General features: G+C 37.1%; 1 protein-coding gene across 1 annotated transcript in view; it reads left to right on the plus strand.

Annotated features, from left to right (window-relative positions):
• LOC130266248 (glypican-6) overlaps positions 1-24,354 on the plus strand; it is a gene marked incomplete at both ends in the record, with an annotated part of 124,574 nt that extends 100,220 nt beyond the window's left edge. The window contains one exon of the mRNA XM_056515581.1: positions 24,189-24,354. Coding sequence (XP_056371556.1) covers positions 24,189-24,354 — 166 coding nt within the window. The remainder of the gene's footprint in view (positions 1-24,188) is intronic.
• Positions 24,355-25,486: the final 1,132 nt, after the last annotated feature.

Below are 25,486 nucleotides of genomic sequence, written 5' to 3' on the forward strand. Positions count from 1 at the left end.
TACACCTTTTTTTACATCTGATTTGATTTTCACAGCGCATGATGCTCCTTAAGTGAATGCTTTGTTTTCAGGAGATGGCAGCTTTGGAGCACAAGGCCATGTCTGTGTCAGGGAATCATTCAGATGGGGCAGTGATGAGGTACCAGCCACACAAAAGCATTCTGTGCACAGGCAAGTCTTAGTTTCAGTGTCACATAAAGAAAACCCAAGCTGCTGCAACAAATGTTAATATTTGATAAAGCTTCCTTTTTTCCCCTTCACTTTGAAGTATTTGTTATTTAGCTTGGGTCAGGATTTGGAGTTTCCTTTGCAAAGCAGCCTTTTCTTTCTACAACTCAATCTGACTTTGCCATTTGTAGCTTTGCACTGTAGGGAAGAAACACTTTTTAATCCAAATGTATATATTTTATTTTGCAGAGGGCAGCTGCTGATTATTATTTTTTCCTGTGATTCCTATTTAAACTTTTTCATATGTGTCAGTTTGAATAAAAAGGACAAAGACTTTGATGAAATAAACAAGTATCTTAACTGCATAGCTAGCATTCTATTCCAATAAAATATGGTTAAATAAGAAGGAAACAAAGATGGCCTTGAAAACACTGATTTATTTAATGTGGAAAAGGTAGTGATTACTGTTATCTAGTTATTTTACACATCATGCCATCAAAACACCTCAGAGTTATTTCCCCCGTACATGCTGCTGTCTGTGGCTTAGCTGAGCATTCATGAACATCACACCAACCTTTTTTAATATTCCAGAGCTGTCCTCACAGCCTTGGCATTTCACATTCTAATCATCTTCACTAAACTTGGTGAAAGTGAAATTATTTACCTGAATCTAGCAATTTGGGTTATTTTTGCCGAAGCAAAGGGCATTATTAACAACAGTGACATGATCCACTGGCCCATGGTCCAACAGTCTGTGTCTTGGAAATACCCAAAGTCATTGGGGATTCTTTTTGTCTCTTTTTTCCTCATAGGTGCTTTCGTCTGCAAACAAAATTCATGCAAATATCCTCCCAATAACAGCAAAGAAAAAAATGTCCCAAAACTTCTTCCTGCAGGAGAGTCATGAAGTGGATTATGACTGAGAAAAAAATCTGGATTCTCAAGAACATGGGCTAGATGGCCAAAGGTTTTGGTCTTTAGCTTTAGAAATTTTCTTGAAAAAATGTATTTTCAGTAAATTATCCTAAGTATCTATTTAATAATTTGCAATTTGGAAATAGTAGAAAACAACCGTCTATCTGTAAATCTCTATTTTACAGAGAAGTTTGATCTGTAGTTTATTTTATTCTATTTTATGGCTATTGCAAAAAAGCTATCCAGAAACTTCAAAGCAGGAAAGCTTCATTTCACCATGCCAGAATTCTTTGCTATTTTATCCCAAGAAATTGAGTTGTAAGTCATTTTCAGGTGGTTTCTCCAATAAGCTTAGGCAAGTGTAATTTCATGCAGTGCAGGTCAGACTTACATTCCTGCTGTGTAAGAGAGCTCATTGGTCTGTCTTCTGGGACAGAAGGGCAAAACCCCTCAGAATTACTTAGTGCCAGTTATATTTTCTTTGCAGTGCAACATAACTCTTCCCCAGGAATGGAATAAGAATGAGAAAAAAAAGAAGTTGATCACTGGATTAGTGTTTAAAATGGTCAATGTCTGGAGAATTTTGTCAAGCTGATGCTCCTCTTTTGTTAAGGAGAAGAATCAACTAAGACATGCCAGACATACTAAGACACTCATAAAAAAGGGAAAGAGAGAGCTCATTCCATATTATTTTCACATTGTTACCTTATTTTTAATCCTAATAATCCTAATTGAATTCAATTACTTCATCTTTTATTTTAAAATCTTTACTTTAAGAGGAAGGATAATAAAATCATAGAACTTCAGGGTAGAATACAAGAATAAGAAAAAATGGCAGAGGATTTTCATTTTATGTTTCATTATTATTTTTATTATCATGTGATTTGTATTAAATTATATGCATTTATTTGAAGATTAATTGCTTTTCAGCCAATAGCCTTGTAAAGACACAAGGGGAAAAAAATTATGTTATGGATCAATGATTTTACTTTTGTCCTCAAACTAATAATCACATCATGTTATGATGAATGTTGAGTGAGTTTTCACAGATACTTCCAGTATTGAATTGAAAAATTAAATTGCAATTTATGAAAACTGCATTTATGTAAGAGCAATACATGTTTAAAAAAATGAATTCTTTGAAGTTAAGAAAGTTGATTAAGTGGCTTATTTGCATGAGGTGTTGGCAGGAATGAGGAAATTCTAAAAAGGGAAGGAAAATCATGTAACAAAAGCAAAGAAACATAAGAGAAAGATAAGAGAAGCTTGGTAGGAGATATTGTGGCATCAGGGGGTGGATTCAAAATATGAAGAAAGCTATGAGCAATAATTTTGTCATGTGAGTTTAATTTCTTTGTTCTCAAGGAAAGGGTTTTTGTACACTTGTTTTAGCTGTTTGAGAAGAATTCTCAGAATGTTTGTAGATGAAGGCCTGGTGCCTAAGGGGCCATCTGCCACCTTAAAGCATAAAGACCACTAACCTCCCTATGCCTCACCCCAAAAGCTTCTATGGGTGCACCAGATGTGTGAAAACAGCAAGGAAAGAGCAGTCACAAAGAACATTTGAAAGTTTTGGCTCTGCTGGAGAACCTGAGGACGGCTTTTCACAGGAGATCCCCTTGGTTTCAGGGACTTGGGTGGGTGAGAGGGGTGGGGTTCTTTGATTTGGACAAAAGGAGATGAAAGAGGTTCTAGAAAAAACAGCCAACTCCAGAAGCTTGCATGCACTGCAGCTGTACTAACCACCCCTACAGCTCTAGAAGAGTTTCACTCTCTGAAATCTACTTTTTTCCTTCTTGTGACATAACCACAGTGCTACATACTGCCATACTTACCCTGTCTATGCAATCACTTCTTCTACTGTTCTATTTCTCTCATTTTTCAGGGATTTTTTAATGAAGTTTGTGGCATCATAAATGATTGTATCACTCAAAAACATTTTACCTATGTGCATTACAGTAGCCTGTTTTATATTACAGCTCATTGCACCCTAAAAGCATAAAAGCTTTCCAGACTGTTGATTCTTTAAGGCTGCATTTGCCTATTGCACTGGACACTGTACACTTACAGGATAAAACAGCAGAGAATCATTTAGACTGAAGTAATCTTTCTCTAACTTTGTGTGATACTTCTACAAAGTGTTTTCTCAGTTGTCCAGGGGAGTTTCTATGCATCATTCTTTGTTTTGATTTCCTCACACTTTTAAATGATAGTCCTATTTTTAATTCTATAAACCAGTCAATGTCTTTTCCAATGGATAAAAATTGCTTACTGGAAAATGTTGGGATTGTTCATGAGTTTCCTGTTTTATTATAAAAGACTGATGGTTTTAACCACAAATTTGGATTCCTAAGTTTGATTACCTAGATTTCAGAGAGAGCAAGCAGTCTGTTCCATGCTACTTAGTAGGATTCACTACAATCCTAGTCAGTTAAAATTAGTGAAAGACTCAACTTAAAATTTCTTAGTTACTTTGTTGATTGCTTATTAAACTTTGGTCAACACACCAATCTCAATTTTTCACATAAATCAGGAGTTGCAATTTTATGAATAGTTTGTAATTTATCGTCTGTTCCTCTTAACACCCACCTTGTCCTCATCATTTACAGATGATAATCAAAAAAGCACAAAACTTGGCATCAAGTGTAAAGAAAATCAAATATAAATTAAATAACAGTAGAGGGAAACTGTTATCATGCCGGAGAACTGAAAAATATTGGGCCTGTTAAATGAGATAACTAAATATATACAGTAGCACCCTCCAGACAAAGTGCAAAATTTGCAAATCCTTTTTCTCTTCTTTGAAATGTAAGTGTATTTCACTTCAACAAAGAGATGTGCCTTTTATCTTCTTTATTAGATGTCATATGCATTGTCTAATGGAAGTGAAAAATTGTACCATGCGGGCTCAAAATCCCTTTTTCTTTCATGCACATGACAACTTCGCTTCTGAAATCTAATCTAAATAAATCATTATGTCAATGAAAACCAATAATCTGAACAAAAAAAAAAAAGTGGTAGGGGTGGTGTAGGTGGTTAGAATGTGCATCTTCATGAGTTTAAGAAATAACACTGCTTCTTTCAATTCTCAGGATCTCTTCCCATTTGACTCAGGAGGGACTTCTGCTTTAATTATTTAACTGCAGAGCTCTTTTTTAACAGCTAAGGTAAATTTCCAAATGGACCAGGCAGTCTGGCCCTTGAGGCAGGTGATGTCTTCCTCTCAAATTGACATGGGTCAATTTAATTCTTGGAAACTCTTTGTTGCTTCTGTGAGTGTGAGAACTTCCTGTTACACCTGTACCACTGAAGTGATACCAGCAGGGTTGCAGTTCTGTTTCAAAACCTGCATCCCCTTTCATCACAGCTGTTTCTGTTCTGCACAGGATGCTTATGAGATGTAATTTTTTGTATGTGTGTATATCATAGCTATTATGTTTTATGGCTTGGAAGATATTGCCACTTAGGATTCTAATACTTCTAGTCCTCAGAAGTTCTGGGTGGACCAACTGCTAGGCATTTTCCTAATTCTTCTCTTAGAATGTCTCAATTATTTTTGCAATTGCTGACAGGTTGCTTTTCTCTGAATCAAGAAATACTACTGGATGTTGAAGGTGTGATTTCAATCACATCTTTTTTATTTTCCAGACCCAATGAAGACTGTTGCATCACCACTCTTGCCATTAACTTCTACCTATGTTCAACCTCAAGCTTTCAGCAACAGGTCATGCTAATCCTAGGGAAAGGGCTCCCTCAAGGCAGTAGTCCATTGACACCAAAGGAAACTGCTGACAATTCCACAGTGAGATCTCATCACTGTCTGGGATCTCCCTAAGCACAAATAAAATATTGTCTAGTATTAAGAACAAGCCTTTTTTTTTTTTTTTTTTTCTTCAGGTGTGAGAAGTCCAGGCTTATTGCTGATCTTATTTTTCAGTGTCTGGCAGTGTTTGCCTTCAGTTTTCTGTTGTGGGCTTGCAGCTTTTTTAAATCTGCTGTTGTGATGGGTTACCAGCTACTGTATTTGCTTCAGAGGGAAACCTCTCCTTAAATAGCTTCCAGGCATTGGAAACTGCAAATTAGATGGCAGAGGTATGCAAGCCAGAGGTGTGTGAGAGGTATGTGAAGAGGCCAGTGCAACTATTTCAGAACCTGATCAAAAAGGCATTTTAAGAATAAGAGCTTATGAGACACTGGAAATCAGGTCCTTCCTTAATGCTTCCTGAAAATGGGTGGATTTGCACCATTTTGTCTTCAGTGAGTAGTTCAGTCTTGTACCTGCAGAATAGCAAAAATGGAGATAAGGATGAGAATTTAAAAATAGAGTTTATGAAACATAAGTTACTGTTCTCAATTTCACTTAAATGCTCAGATTAAAAATAAAAGCATGTTGCAAAAACTTTAAACTTACACATATGACAATTGGAAAGTTATTGTAGTTAGGTGTCTGTTGTTCATCTTCTTAAAAATATTTTGTTAATTGAAAGTTTATAGCAGAAGAATTATATACATTTAGTAAAGCTTGTTTGACATTAAATCCTTATTATGAGCATAAATCTTCTCTATAAAACAGAAGTTTCACAGGTTTTCCTATTACAATTATCTTCTTTTGCTTTTCATGGAGTTAGTGCATACATAGCAATGGGGAAATAGAGTTTGGCACCTACCAGTGGTAGAAGAAATGCATTTAAAGGGCACAATAATGAGGATTCATAATGAACTGGAGTAACACATTTGGTACAAGTGGCCTTTCAGCAAGTTTGCTGCTTTTTTGCTGAATAGCAGCCACTGTCTGCCACACACATGGCTGACGGCATGAAGAGTTCTAGGAGGGTTTGATTCATTGTTGTGGCTTTATTAATACAAAATCATGAACCTGAATTAACCAACCAATTTAGATAAGACCATCTGTTGTCTAATAAGATGTGACTGTAATTTGAATAGTGGTTTTATAATAAGTGCATTATGGGATGAAGGACAAGTAGATATTAGCTTTATCTCATTAGCTTACAGGGAAAAAAAATGTAGCTAGTTTGCCACTATGGAACTTGGATTATTTTTTCTTTAAGTCTTAGTGCAGTTCTGTGTACAAATATATCCCCCTATCTGTATCTTCTCTACCATACAATAATGTGAAAACTAAAAAAAAAATGGGATTCAATGCACCTTTTGGAATACTCTTGTGGTACCTCTTTAGTGGCAGTAAATCCATTGTGTTCTTGCTTGGTTCTTCATAGTGTTACCCTGATTGCTGTGAAGATGAAAATGCAGGCAATCTAGTTTATTAACATTATGTCAATGTCATCTGGTTTTGCTTTATTTAGTTGCCCTGTCTGGTCTATTACAAGAACTGAATGTCAGCTAAGTACTGAGAAAACCTGTCCTTTTCTGGATGTCTGGCAATGAGAAAATGGACAAAGCAGATTGTAAAGTTGACTTGTCAACTCAAACTCTCCCTAAAGCTCTCTTATGTTTTTATATGGATGTTAGATAATACTGTAGATTAAGCTTTACTACTCACTATTACTCTTTTATTGAACCTCTAAAACTGAATTTTATAGAACCATTGTCCAGATAAGTAACAAGGATAAACCTTTTCTTTGGTCATAAAAACTCAAGCATTAATCCATATGAATGAAGATTAAGACAGAAATAAGTGCAGATTTGTCTGGCAATGATTTTCTTAAAAAAGAAGAATGTTGTGTATTCTGTATAGTTTCTGGTTGTGCTGTTGCTTCCTCTCGTATCTGAGTGATCTTGAATCCAGGAAAGCAAAACATATAATTAGCAAGGAATATAGTACTAGTAATTAGAAGGTTGTGTTACAACACCAGACTGAGTGGTGCAGTCAGCATGCTGTAGGGAAAGAATGCCATTCAGGTGGACAATGACAGGTGTGAGAAGTGAGCCTGTGTGAACTTCATGAAGTTCAATATGGCCAAGTTAAAGGTCCTGCACCTGGGCTAGGGCAATCCCAAGTACAAATACAGGCTGGGCAGACACTGCCCTGCTGAGAAGAACATGGAGTGTTTGTGGATAAGAAGATCAACATGAGCCAGCAATGTGCATTCACAGCCCAGAAAACCAAACACATTCTGGGCTGCATCAAAAGAATCAAATGAAAAACCTTTTCCATATATCCAACCTGAACCTCCCCTAAGAGAGTTTAATGCCATTTCCTCAGGTCCTGTCACTTCTCACCAAAGACAAGAGATCAGCAGCTTAAGGGAGGTAATTTTTCCTCTCTACTCTGCTCTTGTGAGACCCCACCTGGAGTACTGTGTCCAGCTTTGGGGGTCCTAACATAGGAAGGATGTGGATCTGCTCTAGCAAGTCCAAAGAGGGGCCAGGTAGATGATCAGAGACCTGGACTATCTCCCATGTAAGAACAGGCTGAGAGAGTTGAGGTTGCTCACTCTAGAGAAAGAAGGCTCCAAGAGAACTCAGGGCAGCCTTCCAGTACTGAAAAGGGATCCACAGAAAAGCTGGAAAGGGCCTTTTTCCAAGGGCCTGTGATAGTACAAGGGAATTGGCTATAAACTGAAGAAGGGTAGGTTTAGATTACACCTAAGAAAGAACTGCTTTACTGTGAGGGTGGTGAGTCACTGGAACAGAGAACTTGCCAGAAAACTTCACTGAAAGTGTTCAAGGCAAGCCTGGATGGGGCTTTCAACAACCCAGTGAAGTGGAAGGTGCCCTGCCCATGGCAGGGAGTTTGGAAAGAGATGATCCCATCCAAAGGTCCCATCCAAACCAAGCCATTGAGAAAAAACCCATGAGTTCCTTGATATAGATATTATGATGTGAAAAATTGCATCAGCAGGTTTTGCACTTCCACAACATGTAGATATGGGAACATAAAAGAGCAATTAAATACAAAACTCTTCAATTTCCCTTTGCCTCTGTTGCTGCCACCTTCACAGTCTGAATGCTGAGCTTCAGGGACAGTGCTGAGTCTTAAAACTAAAGCACATTTTGGTAGTCAGCTGGCTATGCCATTGCTCAGTCAAAGACATAAAACAATCCAGTATCTCAGAGGGGACAGTTCTGGCACCAGGCTAAAGGTGGCTGTAATGTGCAGGATAAGACCCTCCTTGCATATTGGACCAAGAAGGCAGCAAGGACACACTGAGCTTCAAAAGCCAGAGTGCTTTTAAACCTCCAGGAAAGCAAAGAATCTGAAACTGATCCTTTTTATAAAAGATCCAGTTATTGTATCGACTTTATCAGAGAGGGCACACAATGAGTTTTCTGTACAATTTAATGAAGTATCACCAGAGAAGAAATTACATAATATGAAATCTTTAGACAAGATTGAAAGAGCACATTTTGTATTTCCAGAATGGTAAGGATTCATTGCAGCTTCACATTTCCTAACAAACCCTGAAGTGAAAACGATGCCTCTCCATAAATCCTACTGTATCATTTGGACAGGGAGCTGCTTTATGTTCACATTCATATGGTTTTAAAGCCATAAAATAGTATCCACAAAAATTTCTGAGGCATTTCATTTTTTACTAAATCTGTACAGAGTTGTAAGGAGTAGGAAGCCTTTTGTATTTGCAGGAGCAGAAAGTCTCAGGCAGCAAATACCATCTAAGCAAAAGGAAAATGCATTGCAGGTGCTGATCGTTGACTTAGAAAAGATCAGAAGGTTCTTTGCACATGAAAAAAATACACATCAACAGCAGGCCCACAAGTTTGAAAGTAATATTGCAGCATGTTATTCATGTTTCATTTATTTTGTCTGCTTCTCTGTATTTTTTTTTAATAACACTTTTGTGGATTTATGACTGAAATCAAAGGACAGTATTTACTTCCAAGGAATATGCAAGGCTTAAAGTAAGAGGAAATTGTTTTCCAGTAAAGACTTAGATAAGTTAAACATGTAAGAGTTTCATTTAGTAGTTCTATGTGGAAGATACTTTTGGGCAAGGCTTGTTACACGTTCCACATTTTAAAACAGAATATCATGTCTTGTACATGTTAATTCTATTGTATACCATTAATCCCAGGAAGCAGCCACTGAAGCCTTTGGAAAGGGGAAGGAAAAAAACTTCTACTTTAAAGGGAAGATTATAGTCGAGGTTAATTCAGGGTATCATGACAGTGTGGCTGTGACAAGATTTAGTGACAATGTGAGGCCAAATTAATGCAAGATCAGTGGCCTGACTATTGATTCTTATCATGGGATCCTGCTGAAATGAAGTCATTATTTAATTATACTTTTACTTACACTATAAATTGTTCCCAGAATAGACTGCACTTGATTTTGATGTCTGCAGCTCCGTCTTCACTTTTCTTTTGTGACCATACATAAGGAATGAATATAAGCACTCCACAAAATTTTCATTTATTGTACTTCACATGCTGACATTTTCCCAACATTTTGATTCTTCCATTCAGAACAGTCTGTGATATCAAATAATTCTGAGTACAGAAGCTTTTGAAGATTGTGAAACCAAAATTTCTCTAGATATTATTTTAAAAATCAGTGTTTGAATGGTTTTCCTTTTTTTCTTGAGTGATATAAAATACTTTCTTATACTGTCCCTAGAAGTAGACTAAGTAGAGTAAACTTACTGCTTATATGAAAAGAGGTAACTTTACTGGACCTAGAAGAAGCTAAAAAGTACTTAAGATACACTAGCAAGGGCTTTGCTATAGAAATCTATATGGGAAAGCTCAAGAACATACAAAGTATCAGCAACATTAACTAAACAGTCAAAATTGCATTGATTCCCTATTTTATATTATCAATTATCCATATTGAATATTTGTATTTGATCCTCTTGGTTCTGAATCAGATCTGTTTGGCAAATTTTTGACTAGTAAAAGCTTGCAACTAGTTCAAGTTTAATTTGTCTTGTGGACCATGCCCCATATTTTTATCAGAAGTACAAATTTGAAGACCCAACAATTGAGAAAAATAATTGCAGTGGTTCTGTGTTAATAGTTGGACTCTTATACATTTTTTCTTATACATTTTTTCCAATCTAAGGATGCCATGAAAATGTGACTGTTTGTTAGTGTAGTGCTACTGTTTGAAAAGCAGCATGTAAAAAGGGGCAGAATTCATATTTTAAATGAAGGATTGTATTTATCATTCTTTAGAACAGGGAAGTATCTACTTCTGTGCTAGTATAATACAGTGAAAACACAGTCTTGCTCAAAACAGGAAACTTACATAAATAGTAATTTTACTGAGGACAAAAATCTCAACTCAGTGGAATAAAGTTCCATAAAAAGTTGGTGAGAGATTTAGAATCATAGAATATGGAGTTGGAAGTGACCCACAAGGCCCATCACATCCAGCCCATGGTCTCACATAGGAGCACCCCAGGAGTCACACCAGGTGCCTGAGAGCACTGTCCAAACACTTCCTGAACTCTGCCAGGCTGGTGCTGTGACTACTGCCCTGGGGAGCCTGTTCCAGTGCCCAAACACCCTCTGGGTGAAGAACCTTTTTCTAATATCCACCCCAAACCTCCTCTGACATAACTTGGGGTCATTCTCTCAGTCCTGTCACTGTCACCACAGAGCAGAGAAGAGTGCCTGCCTCTCCTCTTCCCCGCATGAGGAAGTTGTGACTGCAGAGAGGTCTCCCCTCAGTCTCCTCCAGGCTAAACAGACCAAGTGACCTCAGCCACTCCTCATGTGGCTTCCCCTCCAGACCCTTCACCATCTTTGTTGCCCTCCTTCAGACACTCTCTAACAGCTTTATATTCTTCTTTTATTGTGGTGCCCAAAACTGCACACAGGGTTTGAGGAGAGGCTGCACCAACTCAGAGTACAGCAGAACAATTTCCTCCCTTGACCAGATGGTGATTCCAATTAATCATATAAAGGGAGCAAAATTAACTTTTTAGTTTTGATCAAATCAATGAGTAAAATAAATCTGCAGAATTTAGTCTCATTTTCATTGTTTCCCACCATATTTACCAAAGCTTCGTCTCTGCAACTCCTTTTTTTTTTTTTTTTATGCTGTATTGTTGTCTTTTTAATAAAAGAAAATAAAACTATATAATTTACAGAACATAAAAGATAAATATGAAATGAAACAAACCCAGCCTCTGCAAGACTGGACTGTACTCTAAGTAAGATATCCAACTCTTACTTAGCTCAGATTGTGAACTTTTCTCCTTGGAACATTATTCTCATTTTAAAACTTCTCCTACAAGACAGAGAGAGAAAAACCCCAGCTTATTAGATGAGTAAATAATGAAATAGCTTCCTTTAATAACCATCTCTAGTTGTTGCTTGGTATTTAGGCATTCAAAAAATAAACAAATAAAATGCAGTGCATAAGGGGTTTGCTTGCATATTCAGCAGCACATGATTAGCCATTAAATGATACTATAGCAAGATCGTTATGGTGAAACCCGTAATATTGAAGAAATTTCTTTTCTGTCTTGTGCACCTATGTCCATAAGTAATAGTGTTAAAATTTTCACATTTTCAACTACTGCAGAGGGAATATATACATTTAAATTGGAGTGATAATATGCAAAGCATTTTGTTAATGCTTTTTCTGTGAATTAAGAAATCCAACTATAGTGAAATTCTTTCTAGTTCAGCTTGTCTTTCAGTGTCCTTGACAACTGTAGGGTGAGGGAGAGGAGTGTGAAGAGAGGCTGATTCCTGTGCTTCAGGATTTCAGCCTTGGCTAAATGTGTTTTCTTTTGTCATTTTCTTTCATTTCTTTAACTTTTTCTCATCATAATAGGTGCCCAGCAGTTATGTTTGTTCCCTCTCTAGCAGCAGCAATGTCACTCATCTCACCATTTTACAAGTATGTCCACACAGCCTGTCAGGAATATTATAAGTAGAACAAGAGATAGGGATGGGAATTAGATATATGGGTTGTAAAAGGCTGATTATAGTAAGAATCCATTTCCTGGAGTCATCTTCTACAAGGGAGTATTTCTGCAACACTCTTTTGTACATTTTAGTTCCAATGTTATTTGCCAAAGCTTTTTTAAAGCAGCGCTGATTTCACCGTGCTATTCCTGTTGTCTTCTTACTCGAGGTGAATAACATTGCTGCACTGAGGACATCTCTCCCATCTTGTGAAATACCTTTGTGTTTTAGACACAACAGACTTTCCTTATTTTTAAAAGGTTTGGAAAGAGGTTGTGGTAGAGAAGCTGACAGCTCATCCATACCGGAGATGGTGAGGATGAGACATCATTCTGCAGGCATTATAAATGGGTATCTGGCACTGAGAGTGCCTTTATGGCCTGAGAGTGTTTATCCTTGTGGTTCTGGAAACCAGACCACTAGGTGGATTATATTGCTATACATAAATTGTATCCCAGCATGTTTTATAAATCAGGTGGCTTAATCAAATAAAGACAAATGGCAATGGAATAGCTTAAATACAAATTTACTGCCAGGTAGCCATTAAAAAGCATTATATATATTTTCCTTTTACTGGATTTTCTGGCTTAGCCAGCAATAAATTCAGTAATTTTTCACTTAGAGACATGGGTCAAATTGTCATTCAGTCCAATCTGTGTGGTCTTCTGAGGTTCAAGATTAATGTGGGGTTCTTTCATCCAGCAAGGACTGACATCTTATTTTACAAGCTGCAGAGCCTCTTTCACTTTCTTAAAGGAGAACTGGGTGTTCTGAGGGAGAAATACAAAAATCCTTTCCTTTGTCCAGTTGCAGGTGTGCTCAGGACCAGTGCAGTCAACAGGACAATCAAGGCTGCCCTATTTGTTTTCAGAAAGACTGACAGTCAGTTGGGAAGGATGACACCAGCAGGCACAAGGGCAGTTCTGCTACAAACCTTGCCCCACAGGCATTGTGTCTCAGGCTGAGATTTCAGGAGTTCTCCATGGAGAGCACAGCTGCAGTGCCTGCAGCAGGACCTCAGATGAGCAGTGGTATTGGCCATTGACTGCATCCCCAGAGCATCTGTGGAAGCAGGACAGATCCAGAGTCCAGCTAATAAAAGGTGGAAGCACAGCAGGTGGTTTTATGCACAGATACCTCATCCTGACACGCGGTCACAACGTGACCACAATAGCTGGGAGCACTACACTTTTGGGCTGAGGCATGGAGTGGATGGAGGAAATGATTACTCCTTCCCATGCCTTCCAAATCCACTCAATATAAAATCTTTAAGCTGAGGGTGTGTCAGATAATAAAGTGATAAGACAAGATGATCTTAGCCAACAGCTGGGAAGTGTGCATCTGGGAGAGGGGCTTCAGTGCCTATGCAGAGCACTCCTGCCCACTGAGGATGAGACAGGGTCAGCACTTTCAAGGGCTGGTGGCAGATCTAAAACATGACACATGAAAGAATGATTTCTTCACTTGAGAAAGTAAGAACTGTAAATCAATACAGTTACACTAGTTCATTGACATAACTGAAATTGCTGGGGTTTAAATTACTCTGGCAAAAATTCTGAGCAAAAGGAAATAATCTTAGGCTATATTGTTTACTTCCTTAATACCTTCTTTTATTTTTCTCATTTATACATCTGCTGCCTCTTAGATACTAGTCAGCCTTACACAAATGAATTTTCTCACTCAGTTTTGGGTAAAGGAAAAAGTAATCTGAATAACATATTACCTATTGAGAATTTATGAGAAACAAGATATTAAAAATATTTCCATATGGCTGTAGACATTATTTCTGGTTTGTACATCAACCTAAAATTCATGGTAGGATAAATGAAGATTTAATAGCAAATTTCACATACAATCTCTAAATGAAAGAAAAAGTAAATCTGATTGCCAGATATATCTTAATAGATTAGGTTTGATCTGCTTCCTGCAGGCATGAACAAATAACCAGCTTAAACTTGACAAATTATCTTTTATTTGTACTTGCTTCTTTTGAACCAATGCTACAATGTCTTTACTTTCAATTGGAATTATTTCCCAAAAACTTAATTATCTAAAGTATAATATTATAATACTAGATATCATAAAAGCAATTTGCTGCTCCAGTTCACGCTTCTGCTATCAGGGAAGAGACAATGTGTCTAATTTTAGTTTTTTTCATGCACAATTTCAGGTTTTCTTATGTTTATGTGGATCTGAGCATGAAGAAAGAAGAAAGTTGAAGCATTTACACAGGAAAAGTTTGCTTTAATATGTAAAACATTCTCTGTGAAATTATATACTTGACTTTGTAGTCATCCATTGCTAGTACTTTGGACCATGTTTTTCTGCAGTGTACAACTCAAAGACAAAATCCTGAGAAGGATTGTTCTTCCTAGAAGCACTAATTCCCCCAACCATTCTCATTTGAATCACCTCCTTATGTTTCTCTTGCAGTGTCTTGGAAGTAGGACACACAGACACTAGTGAGGATCCCTCTGTTCTTATGTTTTGTGTCTATAGGTATGGAGTTTTCAGGAAGGGATTAAAAGGGAAATTAAAGAAACTAAAATGATGAGATGGAGATTTACTCTCAGCTATGCAGTTCTAAAAACTACAAGTTCAATACTCAGCAGAAATTTGAGCACACATCCCATAAACAGGTCATTCCAGACCATAGTCCTCATCCCAGATGCACTTGAGCATCTGTTAAATATTTTATATATGGTACTTATAGTTACAAGTAGCTCCCTGAAAACCTAAGAAGAGTATTTGAAAGACCATAAAGGAGGAAATGTTGACATGGAGCCATAGGGTGATCTCACATGACTTGGGCCCACGTAATGTGGTGGGCATTTATGGATCTTATAAACAGATGGTGGACTATTTTTAAAGTATTGTTCTGTTTCTGTGCTACACTGAATATATTACCAAGACATTGTGGTTTATTACTGGAATCCAGAAATGTATCTGTAGATCCTTGCTGGGATACCTTAAAGATCTGACATCATTCTTCCCTTTAGAACTCAAAAAAATAGTTAAATATGTTTCCTTTCAATCTCTGTACTTGCATATGATTCACACAGAATTCTTTTTACTGTCCTGTCTGTTGCAGCCCATCTTGTGCTTAACTCACATCATGACATTAAAAAGGAGAATAAGCAAAATATTATATTCTATTGTGTCCCAGAAAATTAACATGTTGCTTTGTACTGGGCTGTGGGGCCTTCAGAAAACAGTCCCTTTGAAAGTAGGTTTTACATTTCTTAGTGCCTTAATGACTGTGTTTTGTACCTAACCTGTCTCTGACACAGTGTGACCAGCTTATTGCAAATAATCAGAGTGGATATTTGTTTGAAAACTCAGCACTCTATTTAGTCTTTTGATTTTCATGGAGAAGGACCAAGAACATGAGCAACATGAAAAATCTTTTTTTATTTATATGGATGTTCCTTAGCTTTTTTTCCCAATAGCCTGGGGCTCATAATGAAATTTTGCCATTTGAATTTACCTGAAAAATGTTCAGTATAGGAATGAGGCTTAACAAGTAGGCAAAGCCATAAAACTTGGGCTTTCCTGCTTCATTACTCCTACAATTTGATCTCTTTCTCTAGTAAAAATACCCTTCTAATCAACCCAGTTCCTATCCTTTTGTCACTGTGAATATGCTGCACAGACAATTCATCAGTTACACAGGAAAACAGCTGGAAAGAATCTACATATCCTTACTAGAAGATTACCATTGGTAACATTACTATTTAGTGACCACCTTACTGTAAACTTTAAGGTGAGTTTTGCATCTTAACTCCAGGTTTCTTAGAGCAGGAAGGAGGAGGAACAAGTTGGGTCGATCTGTCGTCACCTGTCGCCTCGAATTATTGCATAACTTATCATCACCGAGACTGCCAATATTATGTATGCATTTATTTCTTTCTCACGAGCGTGTTGTTGCTGACACTGCACAAACAAGACATCCCACAGCCCTTTCCACCCCTCTGATTCGTGCCCTTTTGAAGTCAGTGAAACAATTCACACCTCAGTAGACAGGGAAGGAGAGGCACTTGTGAGCACTCGTGAGTGATCAGAGCAGTTTTGCCACTCGCTCTCTCTCTGAGAGAGCTGCTTTTCTTCTCAGGTGCTTTTTTTGTTGGCGTGGTGAATCACAGGCAATCAGCAAGAATGCTCTCAGTATATAGTCTGTGTTTCCAGCTTCGTGGGTGTTGCAAGTAGGACTGACTTTGACCATTCTTCACATCACTTTCTCATCCAGATACTGCTGCACAAAACGTCTAAGTGCACGATTTGATCATTATCTCCTGCTGTGACAGTTCTCTTTCTCTCTGAGTTTTTCCTTCTGCTTATCTGGGGGTTTGATTTTCAGATTATCAAGGACTTCCCTTTCTATTTATGATTTGTACCTGGGCAATACTTAACCTACTTCTCTACAGCAGGTTTTTTTTTTTTCCACACATGGAGCAGGAGGCTGAAAGAAATGAGTGCACTCTCATTTAAGTGAGAGGCAGTTTAGATTTTTTCTCTAGGAAGAAAGCAGAATAGCTATTTTTTATTAAGAGAGTGCCTTAAAGTTCAGGTTCCAGAAGAAATGGCGGGGTTTGAAAGCCTAACAGCTGTGAGATTTCTTCTTTGTTTCTGTGCAATAGAAAACTTTTCATCTTCTAGGAGTGGATGCAAGAAATTATTTCAGCGATTTTTCACCTTAGTGTTGTCCTTGAAATGCTAGGAAAGTAACAGATGGAATCTGCACCTCAAATTCTGTTTAATGTGGGATTACTCTAAAAACAGATGAGAAAAATAAATATTCTTCCACAAAATTTGTAGGGCAGATTTTTCAGCTCAGTGATATCTCATGAGATGTAAATCCTCATCAGCTTGTATGATTTTAAGCCAAATAAATTTTCATTTCCACCCAGTTTGTTCGAATTTAATTATGTTTCTGATAGGTAAAACGGGATTTAAGAACATTTTAATATTTATTTCTGGGTGTTCAAACATTTTATTTGGTAAAAAAAAAAATCTTTAAAGTGTCATTTAGAAGTGAATTGACATTTTAAAAAATAAGCTTTACAAAAAATATCTTGTGGCTGCCACTTTTCAAGTAGTTTTCTAAATTTAGATTTTCTGTATTCAGATCATCTGATAAGTAATTTTCCTATTTTCCTAAAAATAGGAGAGGCTATACTTTTCCTCTGTAAATAGAGCTTCAGTCTCACCCACGTAAGCATCTGAATATTTTGTCCTTGTCTTTTTTTGCTTTTGACTTCTGGAGGGAAATTATTAAATTCCACAACTCACCTCTCCAACAGATATTTATTATTTGATGTTCAACCTCCTGCTGCAATCTCTTAGAGACTTCCAGTCATTATTTTCATATGGCCACTTTCACAATTACATGTTGTGATAACTTAAGCAAATTACAGATAAGAGTGATACCCATAGGCAGTGTCCAGAAATTCTGATGTTTCACTTTTAGAGGTCTATATACTTAACTTCCTTTATAAATGTCTTGGAATATTTCATGGTTTTTCATCTGCCAAACAGAGGGGCAATATTAGTACACCTCCCAGAATTATGCACATACACAACCGAGATGACAAAATAAATAAGAAAAATGCCTCAAATATTAATAGGCTTTAAAAAGAAAGGTAGTTGCCATATTTCTCATTATTTCAAAGTCATGGGTACTGGAAAAGGACATCTCAGTTGGACAAGAACAATGGCTAAAATTTCCTCTCCTTTCTTAGTGCTGCACGGTTTGTTACCAGATTGCAAATGTGTCATTTTTTTGGTTACATTATAAAACTTATCTAGGGTTCAACTATATTGCCTTAATTTTTTTTCTAATTATTTAATGAGCATCTTGAACTATACCTTAAACATTTGCTAGAAAAATATTTTCTGGGATGTGAATATATTAAAATTAAAATGGCCATGTTTCGTCTCATATTAATGAGATATACTATCCCAGGACTGTGGTAGTCTTGCAGCTGCTTAAAGGGCTGTAGTTTTTTATTTTTAGTTTTATATAATTCAAGCACAAAGTCATAGCCACTAGTACAAAGCTGCAGTAATTAAACCAGCTCTTTTAGCTTTCAGTCATCTGGGATGAAATTGTTAAAAATATAGCTAATTTTGCCTTTAGACTAGACATTTGGTTGATATAAGCAAATATTCTCAAATTGACCTTCTTTAAGATAAATTCCTGAATATGGCTGATGCAGTACTTCCATTTTTATATCAGATTGTGCTATAAAAGCATTGAACTGAGGTCTCAGCTTCTATGAGCTAGTCTGAAGCAATGAGAATGCTCTACTTCAATAGAGCATTCAAAATCTTATTAATATTTCTGTGTAGTTCTAATTGGATACATACAGACATAATTTCAGCTGAAAATCACTGAAAAGAACTTTCTTGATACCTTGACTGTTAAATTAAATCAGAAATAACACACTGTTCATGAAAACAGCCAAAATATGGACAAAAAGAAAATTTAATTACTTGGATCCAACAGTGAACAGATCTTCCATGAATAAAAGAAAGAGCAAAAGGAGCAAAACCATCATTACAAGCTAAGCTTTACCTGCTTTTCTCAGTAATAAAAACAAACAACAAAAAAATCAATAGGGAGTAATTGTAACATGTAGAGAAGATAATGTCAAAGGTATATGGCAAAAAATAGCCACTGATTGGGCTGAAGTTTAGTCATTGTCCTGAAGTAAATTAAAGATGAAATTGAAGAAAAAGCTCTTAGGATGTGTGATCCAAAGGTTTCTAATAATATTGTGTGTCCTATAAAGTGTGCTTTGTGATACATTTCAGTCTGATCCTGCTTTCATCACTGCTATGACCAACAATCAGAAATTATGGGTTTTGTGCTTAGGAGAAATTTCCTCAGCACCAGCACATTGAATGCAATTCTTAATTAAAGGTTTTTCGTCTTCCTTCTCTTCCAAAATCACAAGCATGAACAACTAATCCTCATGTCCCCTTTGATTTTTAAATGGAATATTTGATAGAAATGCTAGAACTAAAATGTGGAAGATTTTTGGACAGGAATCTACATTCAAACATTCTAATGTATGCAAGTTAAAAATCTGACCTGACTACATACATAAGCATTTTATTACACAAGGACAGTGAAAAGCCTGGAGGGGAAGCCACATGAGGAGTGGCTGAGGTCACTTGGTCTGTTTAGCCTGGAGGAGACTGAGGGGAGACCTCTCTGCAGTCACAACTTCCTCATGCGGGGAAGAGGAGAGGCAGGCACTCTTCTCTGCTCTGTGGTGACAGTGACAGGACTGAGAGAATGACCCCAAGTTATGTCAGAGGAGGTTTGGGGTGGATATTAGAAAAAGGTTCTTCACCCAGAGGCTGGCTGGGCACTGGAACAGGCTCCCCAGTGGTTTCAAATGGGAGCAGTTCCTTTGGGTGCACAGCAAACATAAGGAAATATTTATGTCCCCTGATGTGGTCTCAGCAGTGATTCATTTTGCTCATATTTGACAAATTTTATTTTATACCAAGAAATGACAGGATCTGGACTTAAGTATGTGTAAATTCACTTACTCTGTGAGTTTAAGTACATTCAGTATAACTTTGGAAGAACACTTCTACCTTATTACCAGACAACGTATACCAGCTACTTTGGTAAGAAATCTCCTATAAATAAAAGAGAAACTGTGTCTCAACATATTTGATCCTTCTAAAGGTAACCAGCTGTTTAATCAGATTCTCTGATTTTTTTGTATCAGAAAAAAAAAAAAAAAAAAAAAAAAAAAAAAAAAAGATTTGTGGTCATATACTTGACAAAGCCAAGGATTTTGATTATAAAAACAGGTCAAATACAGAACAAAGCAGTCTGCAAATGCAGTGTTACAGGAGAGTAAAATTTCCTGGCTTTTACCCAAATAAGTTCTCTCCTCAATTATTTATATTTGCAAGTTCACCATTGTAAAATCTGTCTTCTAGATGAAATAATATTCCTCCTAGACTTTCCAAAGGGGGAAAACAAGTGTTCAGTAATGAAGCCCTTAAGAATATTGCTTTTAGGGGGTTTTGCATGTATGCAAAAACATGCATTTAGGTAAAGCTGAAGCTGTCAGAAAAATGTTATAAAATGCAGTAATGTAACATGTCCTGAAGCTACTAGGCTCAATCAAAGCTCAGAAAGGCACTTTTCTGATGTGCTGTATTCCACGTATGCTTACACTAAAATGAAGCTGTCCTAGTCAGTCAGGGAGACAGCACACTGTAATTAATGACTCCTCTGTTGCAGTTTCCCCAGTTATGTCATTCAGGGTGATCTGACTGATTTATATGATTTACATAGGAACCAGTTATTTCTAAACTTTGAAGTCTATGCAAATTGCTCTGCTGCAATTATTGTAGAGCCAATTGCAATGTGCTTGAAAAGACAAAAAAAAAAAAAAAAAAAAGAGAAAAGAAATCAAGCTGTACCCATCCACAAATGTTACTTACAGAAAAAACATTGAAACTCTTGAGCTGAGAAACAGTTCTCCTTAGGAAATGCAGGTTTTGTGGTTTTGAATACCTCTGAATGAAATTAATATCTGCTTTTTCGCTGGTCTGCAGAAAAGTACTTAGGTCTGAGAGATTCTGAATATTTTTTTTTTAATATATAAATGAGAAATGAGGTTTCAAAGTGCATTTCTTCACATTTTCCAGCAGCAATAAGGTGGTTGGAAATCAGCTTTCTGTGGTAATTTCCAGATTTCATGACCTCACAGCTTTCTGAAGTATTCACACTCTAAGCTGGATTTTTTTTATGTTTAGGTTCTTACTAAGATTTCAGAATCTTAGACCAGAATTTGACTATTTTTTTTGCATGAGAGATAATTCAGCTGTTATTGAGGGAAGAAGAATGTCTAACCGCATTCTTTGAAAAGCAAGCTACAGAAAAAACAGCTGAAGCTGAGAACTGAAATCTAGCTGCTCACTAGGTTCAGAAAACACTTAACTGCAGTAATGCAGTATTTAACTTTTAGCCTTCAGACTTCTAAAGTAGCTGTGCTGTTGGTAATATTTCCTTGAGCCACAGTTTGGATTCCTAAAGGCACATCAATACTGCAAGTGACCAATGAATATGGAGCAGGGTTGAGAACAGGACTCATTCCTTGCCTGGGTCACAGATTAATTTTCAGATGTGTTTTGGAGCTCTTCACCTGTCTCTCCATGCAATATGCTTTTTTCAGGACAGACACTGCCTCCAGAAAGCTGCATGGAGCTATTTGTCTTGTGGCCCCCTCCCTTCTTTCAATGCTGAGCAGAGTATAGTCTGAGCACTACGAAACCTCTGCTCTCACTTCAAAACACACATTATATTCAGCTTCCTTTTACTCCCATTGCCTGCATTACTGGCTCCTATTATTCCAAACACTTTGAGCTGAAAAACAACCACACAAAATAATAATTGTGTGTTTTAGTCACTCAGACACTAAGTGGAACCCAGAGGAGTGTGTCTGTGATGTGGTATATGGGATGTGGCCAGCTTGGGCAGAAGGTGCAAACAGTAAGCAAAGTGAATGTCAGCCAGCAGGCACAGCAATTCATCTGTGCTTGTATTTTATGTCACCAGTGCAGCATATTCTGAAACCAACTTCTGCAACATCCAGCTTGATCAGCAAGGATCTTCTTGTGTTAGTCTTTGTCAGAAGTTGACATAGAGAAGTCACATGCATATATAAATAACATGACAGAGGCTTCTGTAGAAACCTTCTTCATCTCTTCTTTGCTTGGACCCACCTCTTGGAGTCTTCTCTTAACAAAAATACTTCACTCCTAACAAAAGCAGAGCACCTTTCTGTCTTGTAAAATACTATTAATGATGCCACCATATTGTATGAGAGACATTAGACACTCATCAGACACCTGGGTCCTGCTCATTCTTTTTGAGTTGGAAGTTATCCTGACTTCTTCACAGTGCAGTGTGACCAGAAGTGCTCTGTTAAATTAGTTGTGTAATGTGACAGGAATTGAAGATTCACAGGGCCTGTGTAAATAGCTACTCTAACTGGCCTTTAGGGTCCTGTCCTAGCACATCTGGGACATGATCTGGATCTCTGGCAGACTAAAGTATGATAGCTAGTTTCCTCTCAGATTGCTCTTGTTATAAAATAAGACTCACATAAATATTGATGGTATTTCCTTTATATAAAGACAATATAAGAAAGGTAATATATAATATAAAGACAGGGACTGCCTTCTCTCTTTTAGATATGCTTTTCAAGAGTTAGATTGACAGAAAGTTTTTGTGCGAGATCAAAATCTTATAGGTATATGTCAGCACGAGTACCAAAGTGAATTTGGGAAGGTGTGGATGGGAAAACATGTGGGTTCCAGCTGAATTTAGGGCTCAACTATGTGCTGATAACTTGGCATTAATGAGACTACTGGAACTGGGAAGAAGCGTAACTTTAAGCATGAAAGGAACCTGGCTGATACAACTCTCAGTACTTACAGATGGAAATATCTCTGGCTTTAAGCAATTATTTCAATGTAAATTTGAAGATTATGTTGTTAACCATAAATATAAGTATTCGGCTTGCTTCCTTCTTTGGTGTTAGTCTTCTTGTAAAAATTGACCTGTTCTAGGTTTGGAGGTGTACAGCAGTGGATAAGTGACTCTAAAATCTAGATCTGAGCAGTGAAAATAATAAAGTCTGTTCAATAAGGTGGAAGTTTCCCTTTGTGATTTTTCTAACCAATGGGTCATCCATAGCATCATTTTTAATGCAGATTCTTTGATATCTCTGAGGAACTGACCTCATGTTTCACCCTTTTCCTCAGAAAAGGCAATAATAGAACCTCTCTCCTCTTTTTCTCTCAGCTGTCTATTTAAAAGAAAAAACATGTGGGATCTTAATGTACTGAGACCTGAATCCATCAGTTAAATTTGATTGAAACTGGCTGACAGTTCAAAAGCTATTGGAAAAGGATGGATAAATATACCTTCACACATGCCATCAGTGTTCTGCTAGTAAAGTGCATTTCCCTAGGAAAGGAAAGCAAAAATCCCTTCTGAGCATATTCAGAAGCATGTGCTGTATCTCAGAACCATTTTAATTTTAAAATGTTCTGTGTAAAGACTATGTGCTGTATAATTCTCTAAAAATCAATGATTTAACATCAAAAAGGAGAAACAAAATTCCAGAGTGAAAAAAAGGAAACACAATTTTAGTACAATCCTGATGATACAAATGACATCAATCACTATAGCGCAAAGTTAGATTCATGCTTTCAGCGCAAGTTACCATGATTATGGAAAAAATAATTTAATCCCTTGAAATTCATATCAGTAAATTCATAAACCGACAAGCTGAGTGAAAGGAGTGCCATTGCTTTGCAATCTCCTGTCCAGGAATTTTGAAATCACTGAGGAACCTGCAGCTCTTTGTCATTGCTCTAGATTGTCACTCCAGCATGAGATACTTGTGCTTGACTGCACCATGACAAGATGCTAATGTGATGAGCCCCTAGTGTGTATGAAAATGTGTATTTTACTAGCACATATGACTTTTAAATTCTAAGATTAGACAACTAAGTACAGAAGTTCACATGTGCAGACATGTATCTTGCAGATGTGAAAAACTGAAATGCATTAGATTGTCTATAATGCTTTTTGTCACTTGAGATGTTGAAAGCACACCCAAAAAAAAAAAAAAACAACCCTCAAACAAACCCTCTGTGATCTCTTTATGAATTTGTCTGAGAAGAAAGAAGGGCATTTTTGTCTGAAAACAGAATGATATCCCTTTCTGAATAAATTTATAGAAACCGTCGAGATTATCCTGGATTTACTGTGCTTCAATAAAGAGGAGATTTTAATCCAGTGCTGGTGTGACTGACAGTTCTAGCTTACATAGGAAGAGTGAGAAGTCTCCTCAGGATCCTCCACGCTAGGATCAGTCTGCTACTACCCAGCTGACTCGCTGGATGTTTTCCCTTTGCTTCTCCAGGAGATTTTGTGTGGGAGGGCTGGGGAGGCAAGCCCTGCTGTCAGTAGGGGAGCGTTGATTTCTGCATTCCTGAAAGTGCTGCGGTGCTAAATGAAGATAATTGGCAGGAATCGATTACTTTTGTAGGAGGGTGTTACTGAGGGTTGAGCTCTTTTCACAAATTGCCCCTTCTGCACTTACTGCTTGAGAGGCATAATCTCAGCCATCCCAAAATTCACAGAACAGGAGATTGATTTCCTCCTTTTTCTTTTTCTTTCCCTGCCTCAAACTCTGCAGGTCAGTCCCACCCCAGGGTGCATCCGGGCGTTAATGAAGATGTTGTACTGCCCTTACTGCAGAGGACTTCCCACTGTGAAACCTTGCAACAACTATTGCCTCAATGTAATGAAGGGCTGCCTAGCAAATCAGGCTGATTTGGATACTGAGTGGAATCTGTTCATAGGTAAGAAGAGTTTAAATATCAGTGGAAGGAAACTCTGGTCATTCAAACCTTTACAGGGTTCTGTGAGGTTAGAAGACACTGTTGGTCAATATTCAGAGTGAAGCAACTGCAGATGCAGCTCACTTTCATGGCTTGCAGCAAGAAATGACTGCTCATCCTGCCCTAAGCCACTCATATTTCACATTTCATATTTCCAAAGGAATGGTGTGGTGCTACAGCTCCTGAGCTGAATTATTACATGCTATGAGAAATGTTGAGAAAGATTTGGTAGAGGATTTGATAACAAGCTTAACAGGGCAGAAATAGTATTATTACAACTGAAAACTGGGCTCTTGCAAGCTGAGAAGATAATAACATTGTATAACATTCAGTCAACCTAAATCACAACAGCTGTTGCTCTTAATTCTGGTAGTACATAGCCAAAAAGCTTTAGAAGTTGCATATATGAGAAATTATTAATTCCTTATTCTTGCTTAAAGTACGCTAATATCTCCCTTCCAGTATGCTGAATAGAAAGTACCAAACATGCAACCCAATGTTAGAATGGAGCATAGAATATATACACAAGAAAAACTGCTCCCACAGTTTATTCACATAATTCTTCACTCAAATAAAAAAAGAAACGTGCCTTAAAGAGACATTCAGCCATCCTGTAGCAAAACAAAGCAAAACAAAAACCAATTAAAAAAAAAAAAAAAAAAAGAAACAAAACCCCAAAACCCAAAAAAAAAACCCTCCCAGAAGAGTAACATATAACAAGAACTATTACTTTTTAGTTGTTTTTGATGATAGGATAGGATGACAATTAGGCAAGGCTGATGATAATGTGGAAGGAATGGAACAGCTAGTTAGCCTAGACACTAGTGAACGTCATAGCCTAGACTAGATTTCAGAAAAATGAATGCAGCTGGACAAAATGGAATAAAACTTTTTTTATTGCAGCTGAAGAAAGGAAATTTATTTTCTATTTTTGGAAAGATAAAACATAAGCAATCTCATTCTGCTTAATTTCAAACCCCACTGACCAATGTGACTTTGAAAATTCGACTCTGACTCATTCATGGATTTTTGCTTTACTCAGCAGTGCAAGATGGATAGGGAGAAGAAAACAGGATGAAAAATGAATCAGAGT

Source organism: Oenanthe melanoleuca, unplaced genomic scaffold (assembly GCF_029582105.1).
Source record: "Oenanthe melanoleuca isolate GR-GAL-2019-014 unplaced genomic scaffold, OMel1.0 S003, whole genome shotgun sequence".
In the NCBI taxonomy this organism is placed as follows: Eukaryota; Metazoa; Chordata; class Aves; order Passeriformes; family Muscicapidae; genus Oenanthe; species Oenanthe melanoleuca.